Here is a 21,909-nt window from a genome sequence, read left to right as displayed (position 1 = left end):
TAACACAGTTAAGCCACTGGTTTTTCAACATTGCAATAGAAACAATATAAAGAAATCCTCAAAGCAATTTCAGTCAAAAGCAACTGGACTGGTTGTGTGTCTAGGAAGACGTTTCACCTCTCATCCAAGAGGCTTCATCAGTTCATGTACGTATCTGACCAGGCTGGGACTGGTCCAGTCCAGTTGCTTTTGACTGAAATTGCTTTGAGGATAACGATGACCTGGACGAATGAGAACATTCACAGGAATATAAAGAAATATATATAATAGACATTTTTATATAATTTTTAAAAAAATATTATCGTCGTATCACCCAGCCCTGTTCTATTTTCGTTCATAGTCTCAATCTTCCACTTTTATCTGAGATAGAAGCATTTAATGTTTGGTTTGATCTGCAGTTTTTTCTTATATTAGTATTACTACAGTTGTTGTTGTTTGGTGCAATTTCTGTGACCTATGAGTTTGAGTTTTTGGTCCTGCATCTAATAATTACTTTTACTGTTAATTAATCAGGCAATTATTCTTTTGATCGTGCACTATACAAAATGTGAGAAAATAAAAAGTTCCCACAGTCCCATATGATGTCTTCAGATGGCTTTTTTATGCAAAATATTCAGAATTTCCACCAGACATTCAGTGTACAACACAGAAAATAAGCAAATCCTCATCCTTGACAATGCTTTTATCTTGATCCACTTATTGCTAGTCTTGCATTGTCAGATCTATCTCCGCAGCGCTGTGTCAGCTGGAGAAAAGTCAAGTTAAAATTCTGATAGTGGGAAAAACACTCTGTCTTGGTCGTACTGTAGCTCTTCAAACCATTTACAATCATCTCGGGCGGTGCTCAGCCCCGAATGCAGCGATGGTGCCCTTGCAAAAGATAGCAGAGATAGCAGAAAGGGAGGCGAACACTGGCTGTTGGCAGTCAATGGTCAGCTTTATACAGACAGTCTTCCTTAAATTGCCTAATTCCTTAATTGACTAATAGCCTCCAGTCCATGTATCATGAAAATGGTTTGATTTAGGCTAAGAGACCAATAACAAGCAGCACATACTGTTAGGCACTTCTCCCTTCTAACTGAATTTGTGCATTGTTTGTATGTACAGCAATATGAGGCTTGGGGTAGGAGCAGTGATGTTAACAGCAGCCATTTTGTTTGATTTGGGAAGACATAATTAGGTCTGACATGCCCACTCTCCCGCGAGGCAGAGAGGAGGGAAGCACAGTCGTGCCACATTGATTCTCTAAGTTTCTCTGCTCACAAAGTTTAAATGTTCAAACTTAAGTGCAAATAACCCTGCAGTCACGCTTCAGGAACTCATGCTGGTATGCAAACTGTACACATGCACACACACACACGCACACACACACAAGGCAACCTATTCACACATACTTAAAAAAACTTGTATAAAACCTCATAATCAGATGTACACAGTTCAATAGTGAGGTGTCAGCATTGTCACAATTAACACACACACACCTCCAACTAAAGCACAGATACACCTCACATGTACCGCAAACAAACATATGATTGAATCCATGTGACAAAGACACACACACACGTCACGCACTAGTACTCTACTGAGTAAACTGCGGAGCTGTCTGGCCGGGTTAAAGGCTGAGATTGCTGATAGACGCTGGGGTCTATTGGGAGAGTTGAGGTGAAGTGGCGCTGTACCCGAGTGGTTGTCATGGAGAACAAAACTCAGAGACAGACTTGATGATCGATAGCTCGCCTGCACTCATAAAGAGGTCACACACAGGCTACAGAGAATTAAAACTGCAGGGCGGGAGTCAGTGTATCACCTCTGTAACACACACAAGTAAAAAGAGGAATATATCTTCACCTGTTTTCTAATTTAAAATCTATTAAAGCTCCTGGACATCACAGACATACCTCATACCAAACGTTTGTATTGCGTCTGTATCCTGACTACATCAATAGCAAACGTAAGGTTCATCTTTGATCACTGCAAGTCCCTTCTGCTTTTATGGTATTCTACACTACGGCTTTTTTAATAATCATTTTCAACAACGGGGACCTTATGATTCATTATTTCCTTATTTAAGACTGTTTCCTATCTGTTATACGAAACATTTGTTTCTTAACTAGATGAAACGTAAGTGATTCCAGTGTGTTTTAGTGAGTATATTTATATGATTATCAGGTTAATATTGTGAATCGCAATTATGTTGGCCATGATATACATTAGTTGAATTTTTCATCAAATAAAGCATCTTCAACAAGAACCACCAGGGTCAACCAATGAACCCACAGCTGGACACTGACAGTTAATATTTATATATGTATTTATTATTATCGTATACTTTGAACTCAATCTATGTTTTCTTTTCCTGTTCCTACTGATAAAAATGTAATGGATCTTCTTCACAGCAGACAACTTGACTCAAAACACAGATGTAACTGAACATTTCTAAGACAAAAGACAAAGCACAACGACTGAAAGAACAAGATCTACTCAGAATATTCCTAAATTGAACGGATTTTTGAAGGTTGCGGACGCTTCTTCTGTTCTAGTGTTTTTTGAGAAAGCATGATAAATAATGTTGGGGGCCCAAACAAACAGTAGCCTAGGGGCCCATGTCATTCCACCTTAATCCGCCACTGACTGTGTGCATAATGTAGCTTATAATGAGCAAAAATAATCCTTATGGATGAATAAAAAATACACTTCTTTAGACCTTTATGTGTTCCTTGTCTTCTTCTTCTTTATTTCCCTCTACTCACTTCTTTTCTCCTTTGTCCATTCTTTGTCCCATCTGACATTTTAGTTGCCCAATTTCTCTCTCTTTGTCTCCTCCTCCACCTCTCCAGTGGTCCTTTTAAGACAACTCTGATCTGACCCGGTCTACTTTTTCCTGTTTTACAGTCCTAATTAGGCGCAGGTAGTTTGAGCTGGCCTCAAAAGGCCTCTGTGTATGTGCGTGAGAAAGGGAGAGAGAAAGGGAGAGAGTGTGTGTGTGAATTGTAGTGAATTGTACATGTGGGTGGATTGTGAAGGCCATTTAGCAGTGGATGAAGTATCTGTTTCAAGTTGCCCTAATGACATTATTACAGCAGGCGGCAGGGCCCATTATTAATAGTAAATGACAGAGCCTCTCTCCTAAAGGTCTTAATATTGATCCCATCCTATCCTCAGACTAGTCTTAATGATGACGTTCCTCCATGTCTTTCTCTACAGAGCCGTAATCAAGGCCAGGCAGACATTTACAACCTGTGAGTCACAACAAAGAGAAACAAGCCCAAACTGCAAATGAGACTTTAAAGTTAAAAGAGGGAGGTTATAGGAATTGCCAACCTTAATATTTCTTGTGCAGTGCTTCTCCTCCCACAGCAAAAGACTCCCTCGTCTCCCCCTAACCTTGCACGTCTATGCTGATGAGATAAATACTGATGGACACGAGAAGGTACGTGTTTTTGTGTACGTGGCAGCTCCTATTTTAAATGCAGCTATATGGAGATGTTTGTCACTCCTGATTGCACTCTTCAGTTCAAGCTGCGCCCCTCACACGACAAGCAGGATGCATCTTAATGAGAATTAAAGCAACAGGCTGCAGACGGAGAGAGTCAAGGAACGCAACTCTGGAGGAAGTGCAAAGGTGTGTGGGGGCCCAAACACTTTATCCTCTGTTATATCGAAGCGAGTAACAATAATGGGGAGAAACTATAGAAAATATGAAGGAGGCTTAGAGGCAACAGGGAGTAATAATAAGAAACTCATTGGTTTGGGGGTGCAGCTGTGAAAAACCTGAGGGGTTAAAATCAGCAGGGGTGTGTTCCCGGTCAATACAAAAATTAATAATTGCGGCTGAGAGAAGGCCGCCCTCGAAGCTTTCTCCTCAATGCTTCATTTGGCTTCTATGGTCTGATAGTCTAATAAAGCCTGTCTGTATCACTACAGGGGCCTTTCACGCTGCTAAATCCAAACCAAAATGAATTGAATTCAGCTCAACTGTACTGACCTGACTGCTCCTTTCTTGTCTTCATTACTAGTCACACTTCAAAAACGCGCCATAAGAACAATCGATAAAGCCGGTTATTATGATCCCACCAAGCTCCTGTTTTTAAATTTCCATACTTTAAAGTTCAGTGACCTGGTTCACTATCAAACGGCACCAATTAGGTTTATAGCAAGAAACAAACGGTTACCAGATAATATTCAAACACTTTTTTTGGACAGAGAGGGGGGTCATTATTATAATTTGAGGGAACAGTTTAATTTTAAGAAGCCGGCAGTTCGCGCGACTTTAAAAAGTCAATGCATTTCAGTGGCTGGTGGGAAACTGTGCGATGGAATAAGCAAGGAGCTAAAGCAGCGTCCAAACATGGTCCAGTTTAAAAAAGGTACAGAGGAATGATTTTCAGAAGGTATAGGGATGAGGAAGGACTAATAAAACTAACAAACAAACAAACAAAAAAATTGCTTTGTGTAGAATTATGAGGTATATATGTATATTTACGGTTATATATCCATATGTATATGTAGATGTGCTTCTATAGATGTTTATATGTAGGCTTTTACTTTTATAATGTTACTTTTTATATATTATGTTATTTATTAAATGTTATAATATTGATTATTGTATAGTTAGATTTACAAATTGTACAATATACAGATTACAGCAATCACTGAATTGTTCAAAAGGGGTTAAATAGGATTAAACAAGTGAAAACTTCTTCCTACTCCTTTGCAGACAGATACATTTTATACATGTTGTTACAGGTTTTTTGTTTTTTTTCTCTATTATTTGTTAAACTAATTTAATTTTGTAAACTTTTATATTCTTTTATTTCTGACATGTCTGAAATAAATTCATAAATTCAAATTAGGATGAACTATATTATGAATATAGGGTTATTATACACACACACACACACACACACACACACACACACACAGCAGGTAAAGTCAGTGAGAACTTACATCCTAACAAGTCAGGTGTCAAACTTTAGCTTATATATGATGTCAACACTGAAATTCTGTCTTAAAAGGTAAAAAAAAGGCGTGATACTGAGGCTAACACTTCGACAGATGAAATAAACACGGCAAAAAGCTGCTCTTATAGAGAGACGCACATTAGAGCAAGAATAATAATTAAAAGGCTGAATTGTAGTCTGTGAACTACGACGGAGTATTAGGGCCGCTGTTCTGAGCATTCAAGAATAAAAGTCCTAATACAATTATTATTTTTATATTTCAGATCGTGACCTGGGTTTTCCTTTACATGAATAAAGACATTTCTCCCATAAATTGGTGCGTGCAAATCCACCGTTTCGTGGGAAATGATGCTCAAAACTTTCAGGGGGAAGTCCCTCCTTGAGGGGGTCACCGTTGTTTTCAGCCAGTTTCTGTCCAGTTGGCCTACACTGCTGTGGAGAGCAAGAGCCAATCTTAGTAAAATATACATAACATATAAAATAAGTAAAGGATTAAAGGGTAGGGACGTCCAAATAAAACAACAACAACAGATTTTCTAATGTACTCCCTGTAAAAGTAGAAAACTTTATTTTACTGTCCAAGGTTCCAGATATCTGTCTTAGAGATTTCAGCAGCTGCCCTATTACCTTGGATTTGTCTGTGGTGCTAACAGAGCGAAACGTTTGCTTTTATAAAATCAAAAGCAATGTTTGTGTCTGGGTTTTTCTCTTTTCAGAACATGTCCCTGTTTCAGAGAATACATTGGAACTAATTTCTAACAAAGACTTGGTCCCAGCTGACAGTTCGATTATCCAGGAAAGCCCAGAACCCTGTTTCTGCAAGACAAGCTCCAAATTACAAATAAAACGCTATTCACCTCCATTATTTCAGGGTGTTGGTTGACATCTCTGAGTTAGACATTTTAATCTCTGGGCAAATCAAACCCAAACTATCCTCGTGGGTGGACAACTGTAAAATGCTAATGATTTAAGTGAACTGACCATTTCAGAGGAAATCTTATACCGCGCCTATAGCTTAAAAGAACATGATTTATTCATGAATTTGCTGTTTAAGACACACATAAATAAACATACCAGCTACAGAGAGATGCTCTGGTTATAATTAGTCACCATCCTTGTTACAACTGCATCATCTTTTATCTTGAGCGCTACAGAAAGCAGCATCTGTCAGTTGAGTTAATGACCGTTAAAGATTTAAACCTTTACCATGTTCGGATAAAATACTAAAATAACTGGATAGTCAGTGCAGTGGGGGGAGTGATAACTGATTAGACAGCTACTGTCCTCTGCTGGCACGAAGCATCAACTACAGTGATGAATGCAAATGAAGCACTTAAACACATCAGCTGATATTTCTTACAGTGAAGAGCCTGCTGCTGCAATGAACACGGTTAGGCTCATATAGCCATTAAATCCTTATCTTTCCTGAAGTGACGCGCTAAAGCATCATTATATGAGGTACAACGATGAGTTTAATTCAGATAAAATCCAATACCTCTTCATTTTCCTCAGAAAAACACAAACACAAAGGTTGAGAGATGAAAAGGGGATTTTGAAACAGCGAGGTGTGAATGCATAAGAAGGGTTTTAAATCAATATTGTGACAATGTTGCTCGTGTTTTGTACATTCACTGTGTAGACAGCATAATACCAGCTGGCTCCAGTCCAAGATATTTAGCTCAGGAACGATAGTGAGCCTCTTTAGAAAGTCATAAAAATCTCAGAACATTGTTGGTAGCCATCCACCAGGTTCACTCCTGCAGCTCCTGACGCCAGCTTTTATAATCCTTCTCATTCAGATCTGAAGCTCACGGCAAAGCTATCAGATTAGCGCTGCTGGCTAATCTACACTATGTCAATGAATGAAAACCATCCGCTGCTTTCTGTGCCGCCATCCCGCCTGACTGAATAAGATAGGATTCTGCAAACCTGGGAGGGGTTACTCTTGATTCAGCCCAGACCTGGCTCCCTGTTAGCTAACGGCACAAAACATTATGAAGGCAGACGTTATGTTGTGAATTTCTTTGTCTGTGTGTGTGTGTGCCAGCAGACACACCATCCCACACACACACACGTACAGACTGAATAACTTTCTGTTCACGTTGATGCAGCAGTCGTATAATGAGCCAGATGTGCAAGATGGTTGTCTCTGTGAGACTGAGGCCAGGAGAGGGAAACAGGCAGGGTGCCAGGACCTCACATGGGAGTGCTCATGATGAGGATGGTAGCGACTATTCGCCAGCGGTGAAATGCAGCTAAGTACAAATTTTAGGTGCTTGTACTTTACTTGATTGCTTCCATTTCATACTTAACTAGTCCATTGCAATTCTGGGGGGAAATATTGAACTTTTTACTCCACTACATTTTTAAAGAGAGCTTTATTACTTTGAAATTTTAGATTTTGCACACTAAACATATGATTGGCTTATAAAATCTAATGCGCTGTTATAAATAATACAACTCAGCAGTATATAAAATAGTTCAAACTAGCTCCCCCTCGACCACGTACAGCGGCTAGTGCTGCATATGCATTAATGCATCAGTGGGGTAATGAATGATAGGGCCAGATATTTGGCCAAAATCTTCTGCATCTCACCTGACAACCACATATCTCGATAACGATATATATCACAATGTAGCATGTTCTTGAGTAATGCAATAAATAGATAGCGTGAATGAAATAAAACACATGATTAAGCCTATTTTTGAATACTCCAGTGTTAATTTAGCATGTTAACAAGTTAAAAACATTGAGTTTTTCGCATTTTATCAAGAACTTTAGTGCACAAAGTATTTTACATCAAATTGTCTGGAAAATTTGAGCTAGCCTGTGCTTCTTATTATCAATTTAGACGACATAATTGTGTATATCTCAATATATGATTTGATCACATGCATTGAGCCATTTTTAAGTTCATACTTGCACCTTTTGAGCACAGGACTTGTACCTGAGATGGTGTGTTTAAAGTGAGGTAGTGCTACTTTCACTCGGGTAAATTATATGAACACTTACCTCACCGCTGCCATTTGCTTTGTACTAAAAAAGCCACAGAGGAGCTGCTGCTATGTAGGATTTTGTTATGATGCAATAACATCCCAAGTTTTTCCATCAGCAATAATCTGATTTATTATACTGCTCACCCAAGGTTGTAGCAGAGTATATTGTGTCCTTCAATGGAGTAAATAAACTAAAATGGTCCACATAAGTACAATGTGTCCCATGTTAAATTTAAAATGACAGTCAAAAATATTACTATATAGTCTACACAGTGCCAAACGGTAGTTACCAAAGAAAGAACTAGTCAAAATAATTGAAAAGGATGTGATTTATACACAAAAGGCAGAAAATGTGAACACATAAAATAATTTAGAGACAATTTAAATGACCGATTAAATCAACAGACGCATAATTCTGCCCAGTCTCTGATCATTTCACCGAAACAGCTGAAATGTCACAAAGAAATACACAACCTTATCATTTCTTGTTGCTCCCACAAGAAGCATAATGCAAAACACACAAACACACACACACACACACACACACACACATACACACACACACACACACACACACATATCATGAATAATCATAAAAACATGGTGTTTTATCTCAGCCAGATGAACTGATTTTCATCCTACTTGTGTGAAAAACTTACGACTTCACACACTGCATCATATAGTCACATCGCCATGGTGATCAATCAGTAAAAGGTCTGCGCCGTTATTCTGGGAAAAAAGTCCTTTTTCTTTATGATGGCAGGACACTGGAACTGAAAGAAGCAAATGTATCAGACATTTCACATCCCCCTAGTTGGTAGAAACTCTGATCCTGTTATAAGTGTCATGTCTTCTATCTGCATTTCACGTACACATGCAGCAGCACAGTCCCAGATTGTCCCATGCAGTGTGTTCACGGTGAGGAGAATTTCATTGACCTAATTCACTTAGCTGGACCAGTTGGATATTTGGTCATTGGCCGGCTCAGCTTGAGTTTGATCCTCTGAGCCGAGCTCGAGCAGCTTCTAGCCTCAGTGAAAATCGTCCTCCGCCTCTGACAGAACTCATCTCTCGGTGAGTTATTAATACCAACGGAGCAGACAGGATGTTATGCACTGATTCTTCAAGCTTCTCATCAACAAAGCGACATGGGAGGAGAAAAAAGGTCGCCTTCTCTCCCTCTGCTCCATCTGTCCCTGTACTGTACCCACATTAAGGGGACTGGCAGGACTCGGACAGCTGAGTCAGAAAACTTGACAACCTCAAACAATTCTCAAAGGTCTACATTCTAGAAATATGAAATGCTTATTATACACTGATTACTTCAAGCTGCATGGACTGTGAGTCTGTGCTCACATTCACCACTCAGCTTTCCCATGAACGGCGAATATACAATCATGGCTTAACAACCATAACTAGGCATGGAAGGGGTGTGAAGCTTTGTGTTTCCTCACGTTGCTTTGTGCATGCAAAGGATGGTGTACTTTTTAGCCTCTCTATAACACAAAATACCAGAGAAAAGTGAAAGGATTAAACTGCAAACGCTAGCATGTGGGACTTGATTTGCATAGCTACAGTGGTCAACTACTCCCAAAGGCAATAGTCTGTTACCTCTGCATTCATTTGTGGGGTTATAGAAAAGAGCTAAGCCAGTATATGAATGTTTAGAGAAGAGGCTCTGTTCTGCACTTTATTTAGTTTAAGCAAGCTTGCTGCCAAAACGTGTGTTGGATAGAGTTACATTTGCCAAACTGCATCAATTATTCCTCCTCCTACAAATCCTTTGAATAGGAACATTAAAGCAAAAATCTGACCACTGTGTTGTTTGTCCAAGTATGTTTTTTTTTTAATTGTAAGGACACAAACATACCAACGTTTATGTAGCAGCTTTACCTTCAGTCTAACATTGTAGTTTAGTCGTCTACGCAGCCAACACGTGCATATCTAAGACCTTTTCTCAGGGTTCTCCTTTTAAAAAGTATTTTGGAAACATTTAAAAGAGCTCAGAGCCAATCCGCATGGGTTTTAGCATTAGCACTAGCTTACTCTAGCAAGCTACACCTGATAAAATCTGCTAGCAACGGAAACAAAGACGTCATTAGCAAGAAATGAAGCCTGTTTTTGTTTTCTTCTGTCGGGAATCAGAAGAAATGTTCACACGTTGAATGAAACACTTGACAGGTGTTGTCACAGTAAAGGGGGTTGACTGTATACAGTCAATCTGATGGACGGTAAGTTAATTGAATATAATATTTTAAAGTTTATATAAATCTGCAGAATGATAATGTTATAAGTAACTATAGAGCCATGCCCTGCCCTATATATGCTGTGGCCGAGAGCTGCAGCACAGTGTGACAAAGGCCGGCTGTGCTCTACTTTTGATGTTAAAGGGCATGTTAACATTCTGGATACATGTTGTTTTTCCTCACAAAGCGCCGCATATTGTTCTTATAAACCCCAGTGGTAAGAACGTCCTGGGGTCTTCCTCCTCCACGCTCCTCTCTGAGAGGCAAAAACACAATGTTGAAAGAAGAAAATTACATTTCAAACAGGCAGTATCAGCGAGCAGTGACATGTTACTGGCTTTCTGCATCTCTTATCCACAGCACAGTACCTTCATGTAGGGAAAATAGCCTTTTTGATATTCTTTTTATCTTATGTAAATCAGAACCACATGTCTTGTGGATTCAGCCTGGGATGATGGCTCTACTGTAATCTGAATGGACAAATACAAGGTTTTAAAATAGATGACATTAATATTATTTATATCACTGAAATTGAACCATAGCTATTTATGACAAAAGATTAATTCCAATTAAAGGCAACTGAAGACAAAACAGAGCTGGGCTATTTATAGGTGGATACATTTTAATAATTATCGTTTAGTTTTGTTTTCCAAAACGGAGGAATAAACAGGGAAAACTAACCGATAAGCAGCAATGCAACGGAACATAATGAAACCTTTAAGAGACAATGTTTTGTAAACTGAAATATGTTGCTTCATTAAAGTAGGGACACAACAGACTGACATTTAGCCAATAGCAAGCAGCCCCACCCTAGGCACCTAGGCACCTAGGCACCTAGGCACCTCGGCCCTCGTCGGGGCCATCGGGGCCTTTCAATGGAAGCAAGAAAGGAACTGAAGTGAGAAAAAAGTAAAGAAATGGCCAAAGTCAAGAGGCTGTGAGATCGAAAACAAACTTATTTTATCAGGTAAGAATATTGTTTTCAACATTAAGCTCTTTAGCAGAAACAGTTTGTCACTTCCAGGCGGTAAATCTAATTTTTTCAATCGGGTTGTGTTGTTAATCCGGCTAACTAGCTACCACTGCCTGCTGGTATGGAGAGCTTTTTACTCTCATTCAGAACATACGCTCTAGTTGGATCAGTTGTAGTCTTTGTTGTGTGTGCAACTTTTAGATGAGACCCAGGCGACGCAGGCTGTTCTCATGCATTTTTCATACATATAAGAATGAAAAGTACTACTTACTTATTTGTGCATTAACCATGTTTATTTCATGTCTAGTATAAGACAGCTAATCTCCGCTTGAGGAGGTAGGTTGGGTGATGGATCGGTCCCATAACACAGGACTTTTGCGGGGTTTAGCAGGGTTAGTTGCCGTTGCTGTGCATGTGCGGAACATATTACCTTGACCTTTTTTCTAATCCTAACCAAGTCGTTTTCATTCCTAACCCTAGCCGTCACCTTTTGAAGGCTAAAACCAGGAATGTACCGGTAGCTTTGGTGCCTAAACCTAACCTAAAGCGACTGCCGGGTCCACTTCCGGTACGTGGCTGTCTCACAGTCGACTTTTGTTCACCGTTTCGTACGATATTATCTAAATTTTTGTGAGAGAATACGTTGGGCGACACAACAGTGGGCTCTTGTAAACACTAGTTCTTTAAAGTCGGTGCCCTGAAAGGAAAGACTACAGACTGTACTATTTTGTCCGTTGTGCATTAGTCAGTATGACAAGTCAACAGAACAAAGACACGTCATAATTGTGCAAATGAATATGTGCTGCTAAATATAATCTGAGAAAAAAATCACAAGGTGGAATTTTCTCTGTTTCCCGAAGTGTCTGTTCTCGCACCTTCACCATACTCTTCTCTTAAAGGTCCAACCCTCTTTCTCGCACTCACACACACACGCTCATTCACACCTCTCTCCTCTCAATACTGTTCTAACACCTCTCGACGGTTCTGATCTTCGTGGCACTTTCAGAAATCTGCCTCGCTGAGCCGAGCAGCCGTTTGCACTTCACTCCTGCTTGTTGTTGATGGGATGAGATGCGATGATCACGGACAAGAGCTGTTTATCAGATAATTACATACAGAAGGACAAAGCCCGTGACTCATTTTCTAACCAGCATTTAAAAGAAAATCTACAGCTATGTTTTAAGAAATGCATTTGCAACTTTTCTTATCATTCAGGTTCAAAGAAAATCCTTTCAAAAGAGCGTGCATGTAAGATGAATGAGGTGCATCTGTTCATATGGGTTACGTGTACAGTTCTAAAGGCATTATACTGCAAGTCTTTGATGAAAAACGCGACTTATGTCTCTTTCTGCCCTTTCAGTTGTCACTTTGTTGAACCATCACACGGTCATGCACCAATACCCAGGTTACTAAAGGAGTTATCTAGGTCTGGGGTATGATGTTTACACGGCGTTTGAGAAACCAGAGTATTTCCTTAACCTGAATAAAATCAGGTTTTTAAACTGCATGTAAACACAGTGTTTTTTTGGTACCCTTCATATGAAATAAGGTCTCCTTTTAAAGAGGACTTAAAGCGTGAAATACCATTCAGATATAAAGAGTAGTCCTTTCAGCCATCTGACGGACCCGGTCAGCTTTTTTAGAGCAGGAGATCCAAACTTTGATGTCAAAAAGATTGACGGCTGCTTTGATGTCAGAACGATTTTGCATATAATAATCATGATTTGTCCTACATCTTTCCTGCTGGTATCAACTGCCACTTAACTATAAAGATGATAAGTACACGTGATTGTCCATATTTAATTTAGAAATTGATTTTATTTTCTGTTGTCTTCAATATTGTGCTGTGCTATGTATTAACAGCTAATCATAATTTGCAATAAGAATTAGGTGTGTAAAAGATATGCATGCTAATATTCACAGATGCATTGTTATTTTTAGATCATTTTAATTAACATATATATGATATTTTTACTTTTTTAAATTTTGTAGCAGGTTTCTACCTCACCTTCAAATGTATTTTGTCTAGATTTTCTTTTCTGTTTGCCTTTTCTTTTACAATATGTGCAAAATAAACAAAGGGAAACAAACTTCTGAACAGTTGTGTACTGTATATACCACAAGAAGTCTGAAGGTGACTTGATATATAGACACCCTCTGAACAACTCACACCTGCGTGTTCTGGTGTGCAAGAAAACTTGCCAACACAGGACTTGTGAAAACGATACCGTCTGTGTTCGTGGCTCAGTCTGTATTTTATATATAACTTCATTTTGGGCGGAGAATGCATCAGTGCCACAGATAAAACAGTCCAGTAAAAGGTGTATAAAATCCCCATATTTATAAAGCAGTGTCCCGTCCTACTGTATGCATTTTGATGTGTATTTTTCTAGAAATCTGTGATGAGTGCAGATGAAACAGTGTGTGAGAGGAGGTCAGGGCACAGTCCGACTGTGAGCTCGCTCTGGAGGTCCATGAGGCCTCACTGTCACTGCTGTCAGGGTCACAAGTGAGGTTTCTACCTGACTGAAAATAGTCTGTTAAAATGCGTAAATGTGTGTGCACGCTCTCCTGGGCAGTTGGACATGACTGTGTACCCCAAGACAGGACATCCATCTCTGATTTTGGTTGTGTGTGTGGCCTCTGAGCAGAGCTGCTTCTAGATGATTCCTCAGCGGGCCGTGAGTGTGTCAGCAACTGTCTGCAAGCACGCTGCCATAAATACACTCCACACTCCACTGGATGGGAGTCAAATGGTAATATGACAGCAAGGAAGAAAGGGAGAGGGAGAGAGACAAAGCTAAAATATAAATACAGAGCGAAGGAGACAACAAGCTGTGCAGAAACCGCAGAGTGCTCAAGGACGTTCTTACCAATGACCACATTCAGCTGTGTGAGGTCGGCAGTTCAATAAACAGATAGATTCATGTTTAAATGGATAAGAGAGGGAGGGAGGGAAAGAATAGACCTGTCTAAGATACATTTACATTAACATTTAACCCCTCACACATCACTAGACTGTACTCTTACCCTGTCAGCAGCTCTAACTCAATATTGACGCAACCCACGAACACACTAAGATTGAGAGCAAGCAGTCAGGCGAGGAAGTGTGAAGACAAATCCTCAGTGATCTATGTCCAAAAATAACAGAAAAAATGGTTTGATTTCTTCTTTACCCGTGTCCCAGGAACAAGCCACTGTAATGCTCATTTCATGGCTGAGAACGCAGCCCTTTGAGCCACTTATAAGGACTTAAAGCGAGCCTCAGAGGGTGTGATGATAACCATCTCCTCCGCTGCTCCTTCAATCCAATGTTCTAGTCGCACAGAGGACCCTGTCTGCTTTTACGCCGTCTGACAGAAGCAGGTCACTCCGTCAACACTGCTGCCATAAATCCACTGCTATGCTCAGAAAACATTCAAACAAGCCTCCAGCTTCAGTTCACAGGCCACAATAATAATTACACAAAACACGGCACCGGCCCACAATAACAAAACACTCAAAAGCTCCTCAAAGCAAGACTGAAAGAGACATGCACAATTATTTTCCCACTTCTGAACTCAGATGACATTTCATAAACAAAATATGTGTGTTGTGTGTGTGTGTGTGTGTGTGTGTGTGTGTGTGTGTGTGTGTGTGTGTGTGTGTGTGTGTGTGTGTGTGTAAAATTTTGAGGGAGGGAGTTAAAGCATGTTGACTACAGAGCTGATCGATATGAAAGCAGCTCAACAGTAATTAGACTACACAGGTTTAATTTCCCATCAGTGCGTAATTACACACTGCAATAACATGGATAGTGTGGACTGTCTGTCCGTCTGTCTGTCCTTTTATCCGTCTGTCTGTTTGTCTGTCTGTCTGCTCAGTCTGAACGGCAGCAAACATGGAGAAAAACATTTCATCCACGGCGCAGGCCCGTTTGGTGGAACGAGCCTTGTCCTCCTCGGCCAAAATAAGAAGAAAACCGCAGGCTTATGGCATGAAGCCTAAACGGACACACCCCCTCCAGGCTGTGGCATCGAACCAGCGACACTATGATAAACAAACGGCGGCTGCTCCCGGCTGGGATACATAATCATTATAGTTACTGATCCTGGTGGACTGAACCCATCATTACCGCTCGTTATTACAGTTCACCAACCAAAACAGGCCCAAAGCACGGTTCTGTGTCTGCCCACCTAAACACACGGCTTCTCCCTTTAGTGCAGACTGACAGATGACTGCACAAATGTCATCTTAATCAAACGCACCACACACAGCATACACACACACACACACACACTCCTCCCAGCCTTTTGAATCCGCGCGGCGGTGCGCTCGGATCCCCTCTCACGTTCATCTCACCTTGCTTGACACATTTGAGGCGGACCGGGTCTTTGCAGTGTTTGATCACGGCCAGCACGTCCCGGGTGGTGAGCCCGGCCACCGGCATGTTGTTGACCTCCAGGAGCAGCTCATCCTGGGCCAGTTTGCCGCTCTGGATCAGTCCCTTCCCCTGCTTCACCTCGCCGAAGTAAGGGAACTGGCCGATCTCCGCGCCCCCCTTGAGCTCGAACCCCAGCTCCCCTTCCTTCCCCCGGGTTATCACAGCTTCGTGGACTTTGTTGGTCCAGTGGTTTTTCTTCTTAAGGCTCTTAGACATCGTCGTTAATCACCGCGGGCTGGCCCATACAAAAGCCTCCTACCGTCTCATCCCTGCCTTTTGTGCGACCGGCTGCAGCAGCTTCACAGCGCCCGTGGCTCCATCATCACCGGTGCACGCCAGGCGTAGTGTCCGCTCGGCGAGCCGCGCAGTCGGGCAGAAGGCTGCAGTACAGCACGGCGGCGGCGGCGGAGGAAATTATTATTACTCTACCAGACACACACACACACAGACGCAAGAGAGAGATACTGGCGGATGACCCGGATGTGAAGCCCGAAGGAGGGGAGAGATGAATGGTTCTGGTTCGGCGTAAAAGGATGGAGAGGAGGGGAAGTAACACAGGAGGCGCTTCACTCCCACTACACGGACAGGGGCGCTTCCTCGGGCTCACTGTGATCACGCACACATGTAGAAGATACACCACTTTACACTGCATTACATACGACACCCCCCTGAATGATTTATCTGAAACCATGTTTGGGGTATTTGGGGAATATCATCTTTGAGGGTAACTTAAAGTCCAAGCATGCATCAACATTTTTATAGAGACTAACTTTTCTGATCATTTGCATCATTTGTATTTTAATGCAGATTTGTTTTTATGTAGCTGGATTATCAACAAGGCAAATGGGCAAGTGGTCAAAGGGAGTTTGTGGTGATTACTGTAAATTCATAGTTGTTTGTTAATACTGCATCGACCACTTTGGCAAATTATAAACTGAAATGATACAAGAGCCTTAAGGCAACACCTGTAATACCACATAATCTATTTAATTCAATCAAGACCAGTTTTGTATTTTAAAATCTACTCTAAAGCTTTTATTGTGCTTACACTGTGCATTATACTAAATAAATGTGTCCACAAAGCATACATGCAAGTCATTTAGACGTGCTTCACGGACAGCCACACCGCGACATCCTCCACTTTCATTCATGGCACATTTCTTCATTGTACTAAACGTTGGCATCAAATGTAAATAATTTTTTTTTTAATTTTTTAAAACGTGAACATTTTGGGATACTGGGCTACATAAATAGAGGAGGAAACGGCCCAGTGGTGGGGGGTCAATAGGGGGTCATTTCACATTTTTGCCCTGGGGCCCTGTAATAGGTTAATCCAGTCCTGCTTTTTACTATACACGGTAAAGCACATGCAACGCCACCACACTCAGTCCTCTTTACAGAGGTATCAGTGCTTTCATGCACGCCAAGCTCCTGAAGCTGATGGTTGACTCAGCTTCACTCCTCTGTGGTGACGGATCACTGGTCTGTTATGAATGTACCTCAATCAATCCTCTCACTCCAGCACTTTGCAGGTTAACTGTATGAGCACTTAGCCAGAGAAGAAATGGTGCACTGAATCTGCACTTCTGCTTTTAAATTCATATGTTTAAGTTGGTCGTCGTTACATAATTGCCATGATGACACAAATCCAAGTCCAACAGGAAATGACAAATCCTTTTGTTGGCATTATTTTTTCATGGCTTCATGTCTTTGCCGAAGCGGGTCAAGTAAAGTTTCATTCAATATTTAACACATAAAACAAGAGATGCTGAAATCCACCGAGGATGACAGTCCCTCTTACTGCCACTCTCACTCTTTCCCCCTCTCTCTCTCTCTCTCTCTCTCTCTGTATGTGTGTGTGTGTGTGTTTTGAGGACATGCATGTGCTTTTGTAATATGACTATCCTCCCTACAAAACAACATTGCTGTACACAACCCCATGTGCATTCATTTGCAACCAGTAAATAATCCATGAAGAGCAGTGGATTCACTCTGACTGTCACTTTGCTTACTTCTGTGTCTTAGCATCCAGGTCATACTGTACGCTCTGCTCTCAGCAGATGCTTCTGGCACTAATTCTAAGTAAATGATGATGCGGAGTGGATGATAATTAAAGCCTAACCACCACAGCGGCGATCGGAGAAAGAGGACGGGTGTAATAATCCATAAAACTGGCTGGATTAACAGAAGAGAAATAAATTCCCTCCTTGCTTTATTTATGCCTCTGCTGGTGGATGTCAGAGCTGCAGCTTTAAGAGTCCTGTCGCCTGGACTGAGATGTAGTTCAGGGTCCAGGGATTATGTACCATTTCTCTCCAACACCATTTAAATGAATGGTGTACTTAATCATGACATCTGATGATGCTACCTTCAAATAGAATACAAATCTGGCACCTTGTAGCTTTTTTTAGTAACACAAATAGTATTCTTGTGTATACAGCGCACTACATTTTCATCTTGTGCTGATCTATCTATATCTGGATCACAGTTTTTCACTATTTTGGACCTTTTGTGAATAGAAGTATGATGGAAGAAGAAAAAGAAAAGCCATCAGCTGTCGAAGCTTTGAGCTGGAGCGTCTAAATTTGGAGTCACTTCAAGCATCTCGCCGCCGCTCTGATATTTCCTCCCTGACAGAATATGGTACAGCAGTCGCTCTCACTGTGTGTGTGGCCGCTGACATGTGGACACAGCTTCCGTGTTAGGAGGAGGTGTGCTTACATGAGCTCCTAACAGTACTGGTGTGTAGTGGCTTTGAAAACAGAGCACACATCTGTTATTTTTCTCTGCAAGAACTCCATCAAATCTTTCACTTAATGACAGAATATTAAAGTTCCTAATAATGATGTGATGTTGCACGCCAGAGAAGAGGCTTCCTGTCTGTGTATTCATTTGTGTGACTGTCTGTGCACACTGTGCGGGGGGGTAATAAAGGAAAGGATATTACTTTATATCATCATTATAGACAGAAAGCAATGATCATCCTAAAGCAGACTGCCAACGACAGAAGGCAAAAACACAATAACACGAGGCAGTCTGCGCACTCAGAGGGGGAATTTCAATAGAGCTTATATGGATTTAGCTCACCGCCTCCCTCGTTGACTCTCTGTTTTGTGCCTTTGCTGTTAGGGAAGAAATGCACACTAAGTTGTTTTTATTGCTCGGCAAAGACAGAGGGGGGATGAGGTCACCTTCACACAGACACACATACACTTAAAAGAGGGTGAACCGACTCCTCCTGTCTTTATCATTTTTCTTTCATCCACAGATGTGCCAGAGCTTAAAAGGGGGAAAACAGACGGCAGAGAAACAAATTACCTGATGTCTGCTGAGACAAAAACAATGATTGGAAGACATTTTAAAATTAAAAAACACTCACAGGGAAGAAGTTATTTAGACTGAATGGCTTTGGGGAATTGGCAACTAAATCATGTTGGCTTTTTCTCCGAGCTCACAATGAGATTCAATCATGTAGTGAAACTTGTGATGGCAGAGTGCACCTGGAGAGACACAGACGTCCTCACCAGATTCTGACTGAAAATACGTTAAAATGAGATAATATTATCTCATCACAAACATATACCAGTGTCAGTGTATGTGTATGTGTTTGGCGATTAATAACAAGACATTACAGACACACAGAAGGTATTTTAGAGAAAAATTAGAAACACTGATGGGATGACACTGTGCACCAGAGCACTGTCAGGTTTACTTTCTAAAGGCTGAAAAGTCTTTACAGCTCATTTTGCTGCTCCCAAGTTACCAAACTGATCAGCAAATGCAGGTTCAAAGGAAAAGACATTCTGCAAAATAATTGCATTTGCTTTGTTGTCAAGAGTTAGAAGTTTGATACCACTCTGATGCTTGTGCGGTAAATATACACCGCTAGTTAGCTTAGCTTAGCACCAACACTGGAAACAGAGGAAAACAGTGAGCCTCACTCAGTCCAGTGTTAAAAAAATCCAACTGACATAAGGTGACCAGATTTCTGAGACAAAATCCGGGGACATTTTTGGTTCAGAGGCGTAAAAACCTCCAAAACATGACCAGTATTAAGTCAGTTTGATTCAACATTCATTTGACATTCAGAATAAAAAACTATTATGCATTTAAACCATTTCAGTGAATTATGGCAAGCCACCTGTGCAATATAAAGACTAATATTCTTCGTGTGTCACAAGGCTTGTTTTTGAATGATATATTTTTTTTATGATTTTTTAAAGACTTTTTATGAAACTTAAATCTATTATGCTTCCTTATCTTTTAACCTGTAGATTTCAAACCACTTTGGCCTGTGAGTAGTACGGTGTGTAGCTATACGTGTCGTTGGATGAACATTTGCGTTTTTTCATTTTTTCCTATATTCTATGCTCGGATATTTCAGTCACAGTGAAAACAGGGACTGTCCCTGGAAAACAGGGACGTCTGGTCACCCTAACCTAACAACACATCTAAATGCTTGCCTATTAAGCTGTATATCTCATATGTTTAATCCAAACCCAAACTATAAAAGTGTTATGTTTTACGTTATGTGCCAGCATTAACCTCCTGGAGCCGGGAGCGCACCTATGTTCCCGGGGTCCTACGTTCCCTGCTTTGTATGTGACCGGGGAACATAGGACCCTTTTCTTATGTATGTTCCCCAGTCTGTTATTTTTTCCACAATCAGTGCCGACTTCCTTGGCAAATAGGCCTATGCAGACCCTAACACTACCCCCTAACCCTAACAAAATGCTGAATTAAAGCAGCAGAGACATATAGGCTGATGCATAGGGATGACCTCCTGGAGCCTTGGTATCTTTAGCTTTCAAAGTGTCGGCTGTCTCACCTTATTTCTATCTAACTCGCAGAAAGAGAACACATGAGCGTATTTCTCAAAATAAACTATTCCTTTAAGCGATCTTTGTTAACGGCCACAGTGATGTTGATACTGTTGTCACCTTGTGAGTCTGTGCGTGCGTCTGGAGACACTTACTGCAGCGGGAACTACCACAGAGGCGGTTTTGAGTATTTTGACAGGTGTTTAGATCAGGAGAGCAGATCTGATGTCAGGGACACAAAAGCCATTTTCTTTTTCTAACTTACACCATGCCACCATAAATCACAACTATGTGGAGGCTCGCCATATCATTCAAATGGTACATGGAACAATTAAATGTGCTTACCTTGACAACAATTAACAATCTTACCTTTGTTTTTTTTTGTTGTTGTCCTAAACAGCCAACAGCGTATCACTGCTTATACTGTTACTTAACTGTTTTATTAGTAAATCATCATTTTAAGGGTCTCAGGCATGTAATGTCTACTCACACCCAGTTCTTCTCACCATCTTCTTTTTCTCCCAGTATATGGGACTACTCTATGCATGATTAACTGATATGGATGAATAGCAAAATAGGAAACCCTTTTTTAAAGCCTATCATCCGCGTCTGTGTAAGAAACTACCCGTTCATTTGCACTGTAGTTGTGGAGAGCAGAGAGACAGAAATATTTTTGTCAAACGTCATTTTTTCCACCATTTCAATAATTTCTTTTTTGATGTGACTCTAAAATGAGAGGAATGTGAAGTCTGAGAATACATTGGTTAAATTTTGTTCATGTTTTTCAGAAAATGGGGTGGACAGGAAGTAGGGAAAGGACCAATGCCCCACCACTTTACGCCCCTGGCCTGATTTGGTGTCGTGGCTGGTGTGATCCGATCTCAAAATAGTCTGCAGTTACTAAATATGTATGTATTATATGTTTATGTAAGAAATATATATAAAAGATAGAAAGAGAAACCTATATCAGCCCAAAAAATCCAGGAGTCGGTTGGCCTATAATCCTCGCCTACATGGACACGTTATCATCGATATAAAAACCCAACTTATAAATTCTGTCTCTTGTAGTCTTCTCAGATGTTCACCCTTTTGAAGTGGCAAATATGGAGTCGAACAGTCTTTAGATCAAATAAATGAGCGGGTTACACACAGTTTTTAAAGAGCTTTCTACAGTCAGGATATACGGTTTGGTTTGGACTCCTTCTGCTTTGACTCCCCGGTCAGCTGCAGTCTGCAACGAAGTGCTGTTTGATCGCAATGATTAGCATCATCATCCTCTTCTCTTTCCTCAACTACACCTCCGTTTTGAAGAGGCTTCATATCCACACTCTTTGATCTCCCTTGGAAGGCTTTAGGGATTAGCTAAATGACTCTGCAGTTCGCTTTTAAGTCACACAATGCCTCCCAAAAATAGTGTCCTCTCAGCTAATGCCTAATCATTGTGCTTGAGCAGTGATGGCTTAGCCAAGTCTGCAAGACAGGAGTCAGC

General features: G+C 40.8%; 1 protein-coding gene across 1 annotated transcript in view; it reads right to left on the bottom strand.

Annotated features, from left to right (window-relative positions):
* Positions 1-15,816, bottom strand: part of LOC310949731 (membrane-associated guanylate kinase, WW and PDZ domain-containing protein 2-like) — a gene marked incomplete at its 5' end in the record, with an annotated part of 86,875 nt that extends 71,059 nt beyond the window's left edge. Inside the window, one exon of the mRNA XM_083917260.1 lies at positions 15,519-15,816. Within this exon, the coding sequence (XP_083773386.1) occupies positions 15,519-15,816 (298 nt within the window). The remainder of the gene's footprint in view (positions 1-15,518) is intronic.
* Positions 15,817-21,909: the final 6,093 nt, after the last annotated feature.

The sequence above is a fragment of the Echiichthys vipera genome, assembly GCF_963691815.1.
Source record: "Echiichthys vipera genome assembly, chromosome: 7".
In the NCBI taxonomy this organism is placed as follows: Eukaryota; Metazoa; Chordata; class Actinopteri; order Perciformes; family Trachinidae; genus Echiichthys; species Echiichthys vipera.
The sequence above is the reverse complement of the archived record's forward strand: the minus strand, read 5'-3'. Positions and strand labels throughout refer to the sequence as shown.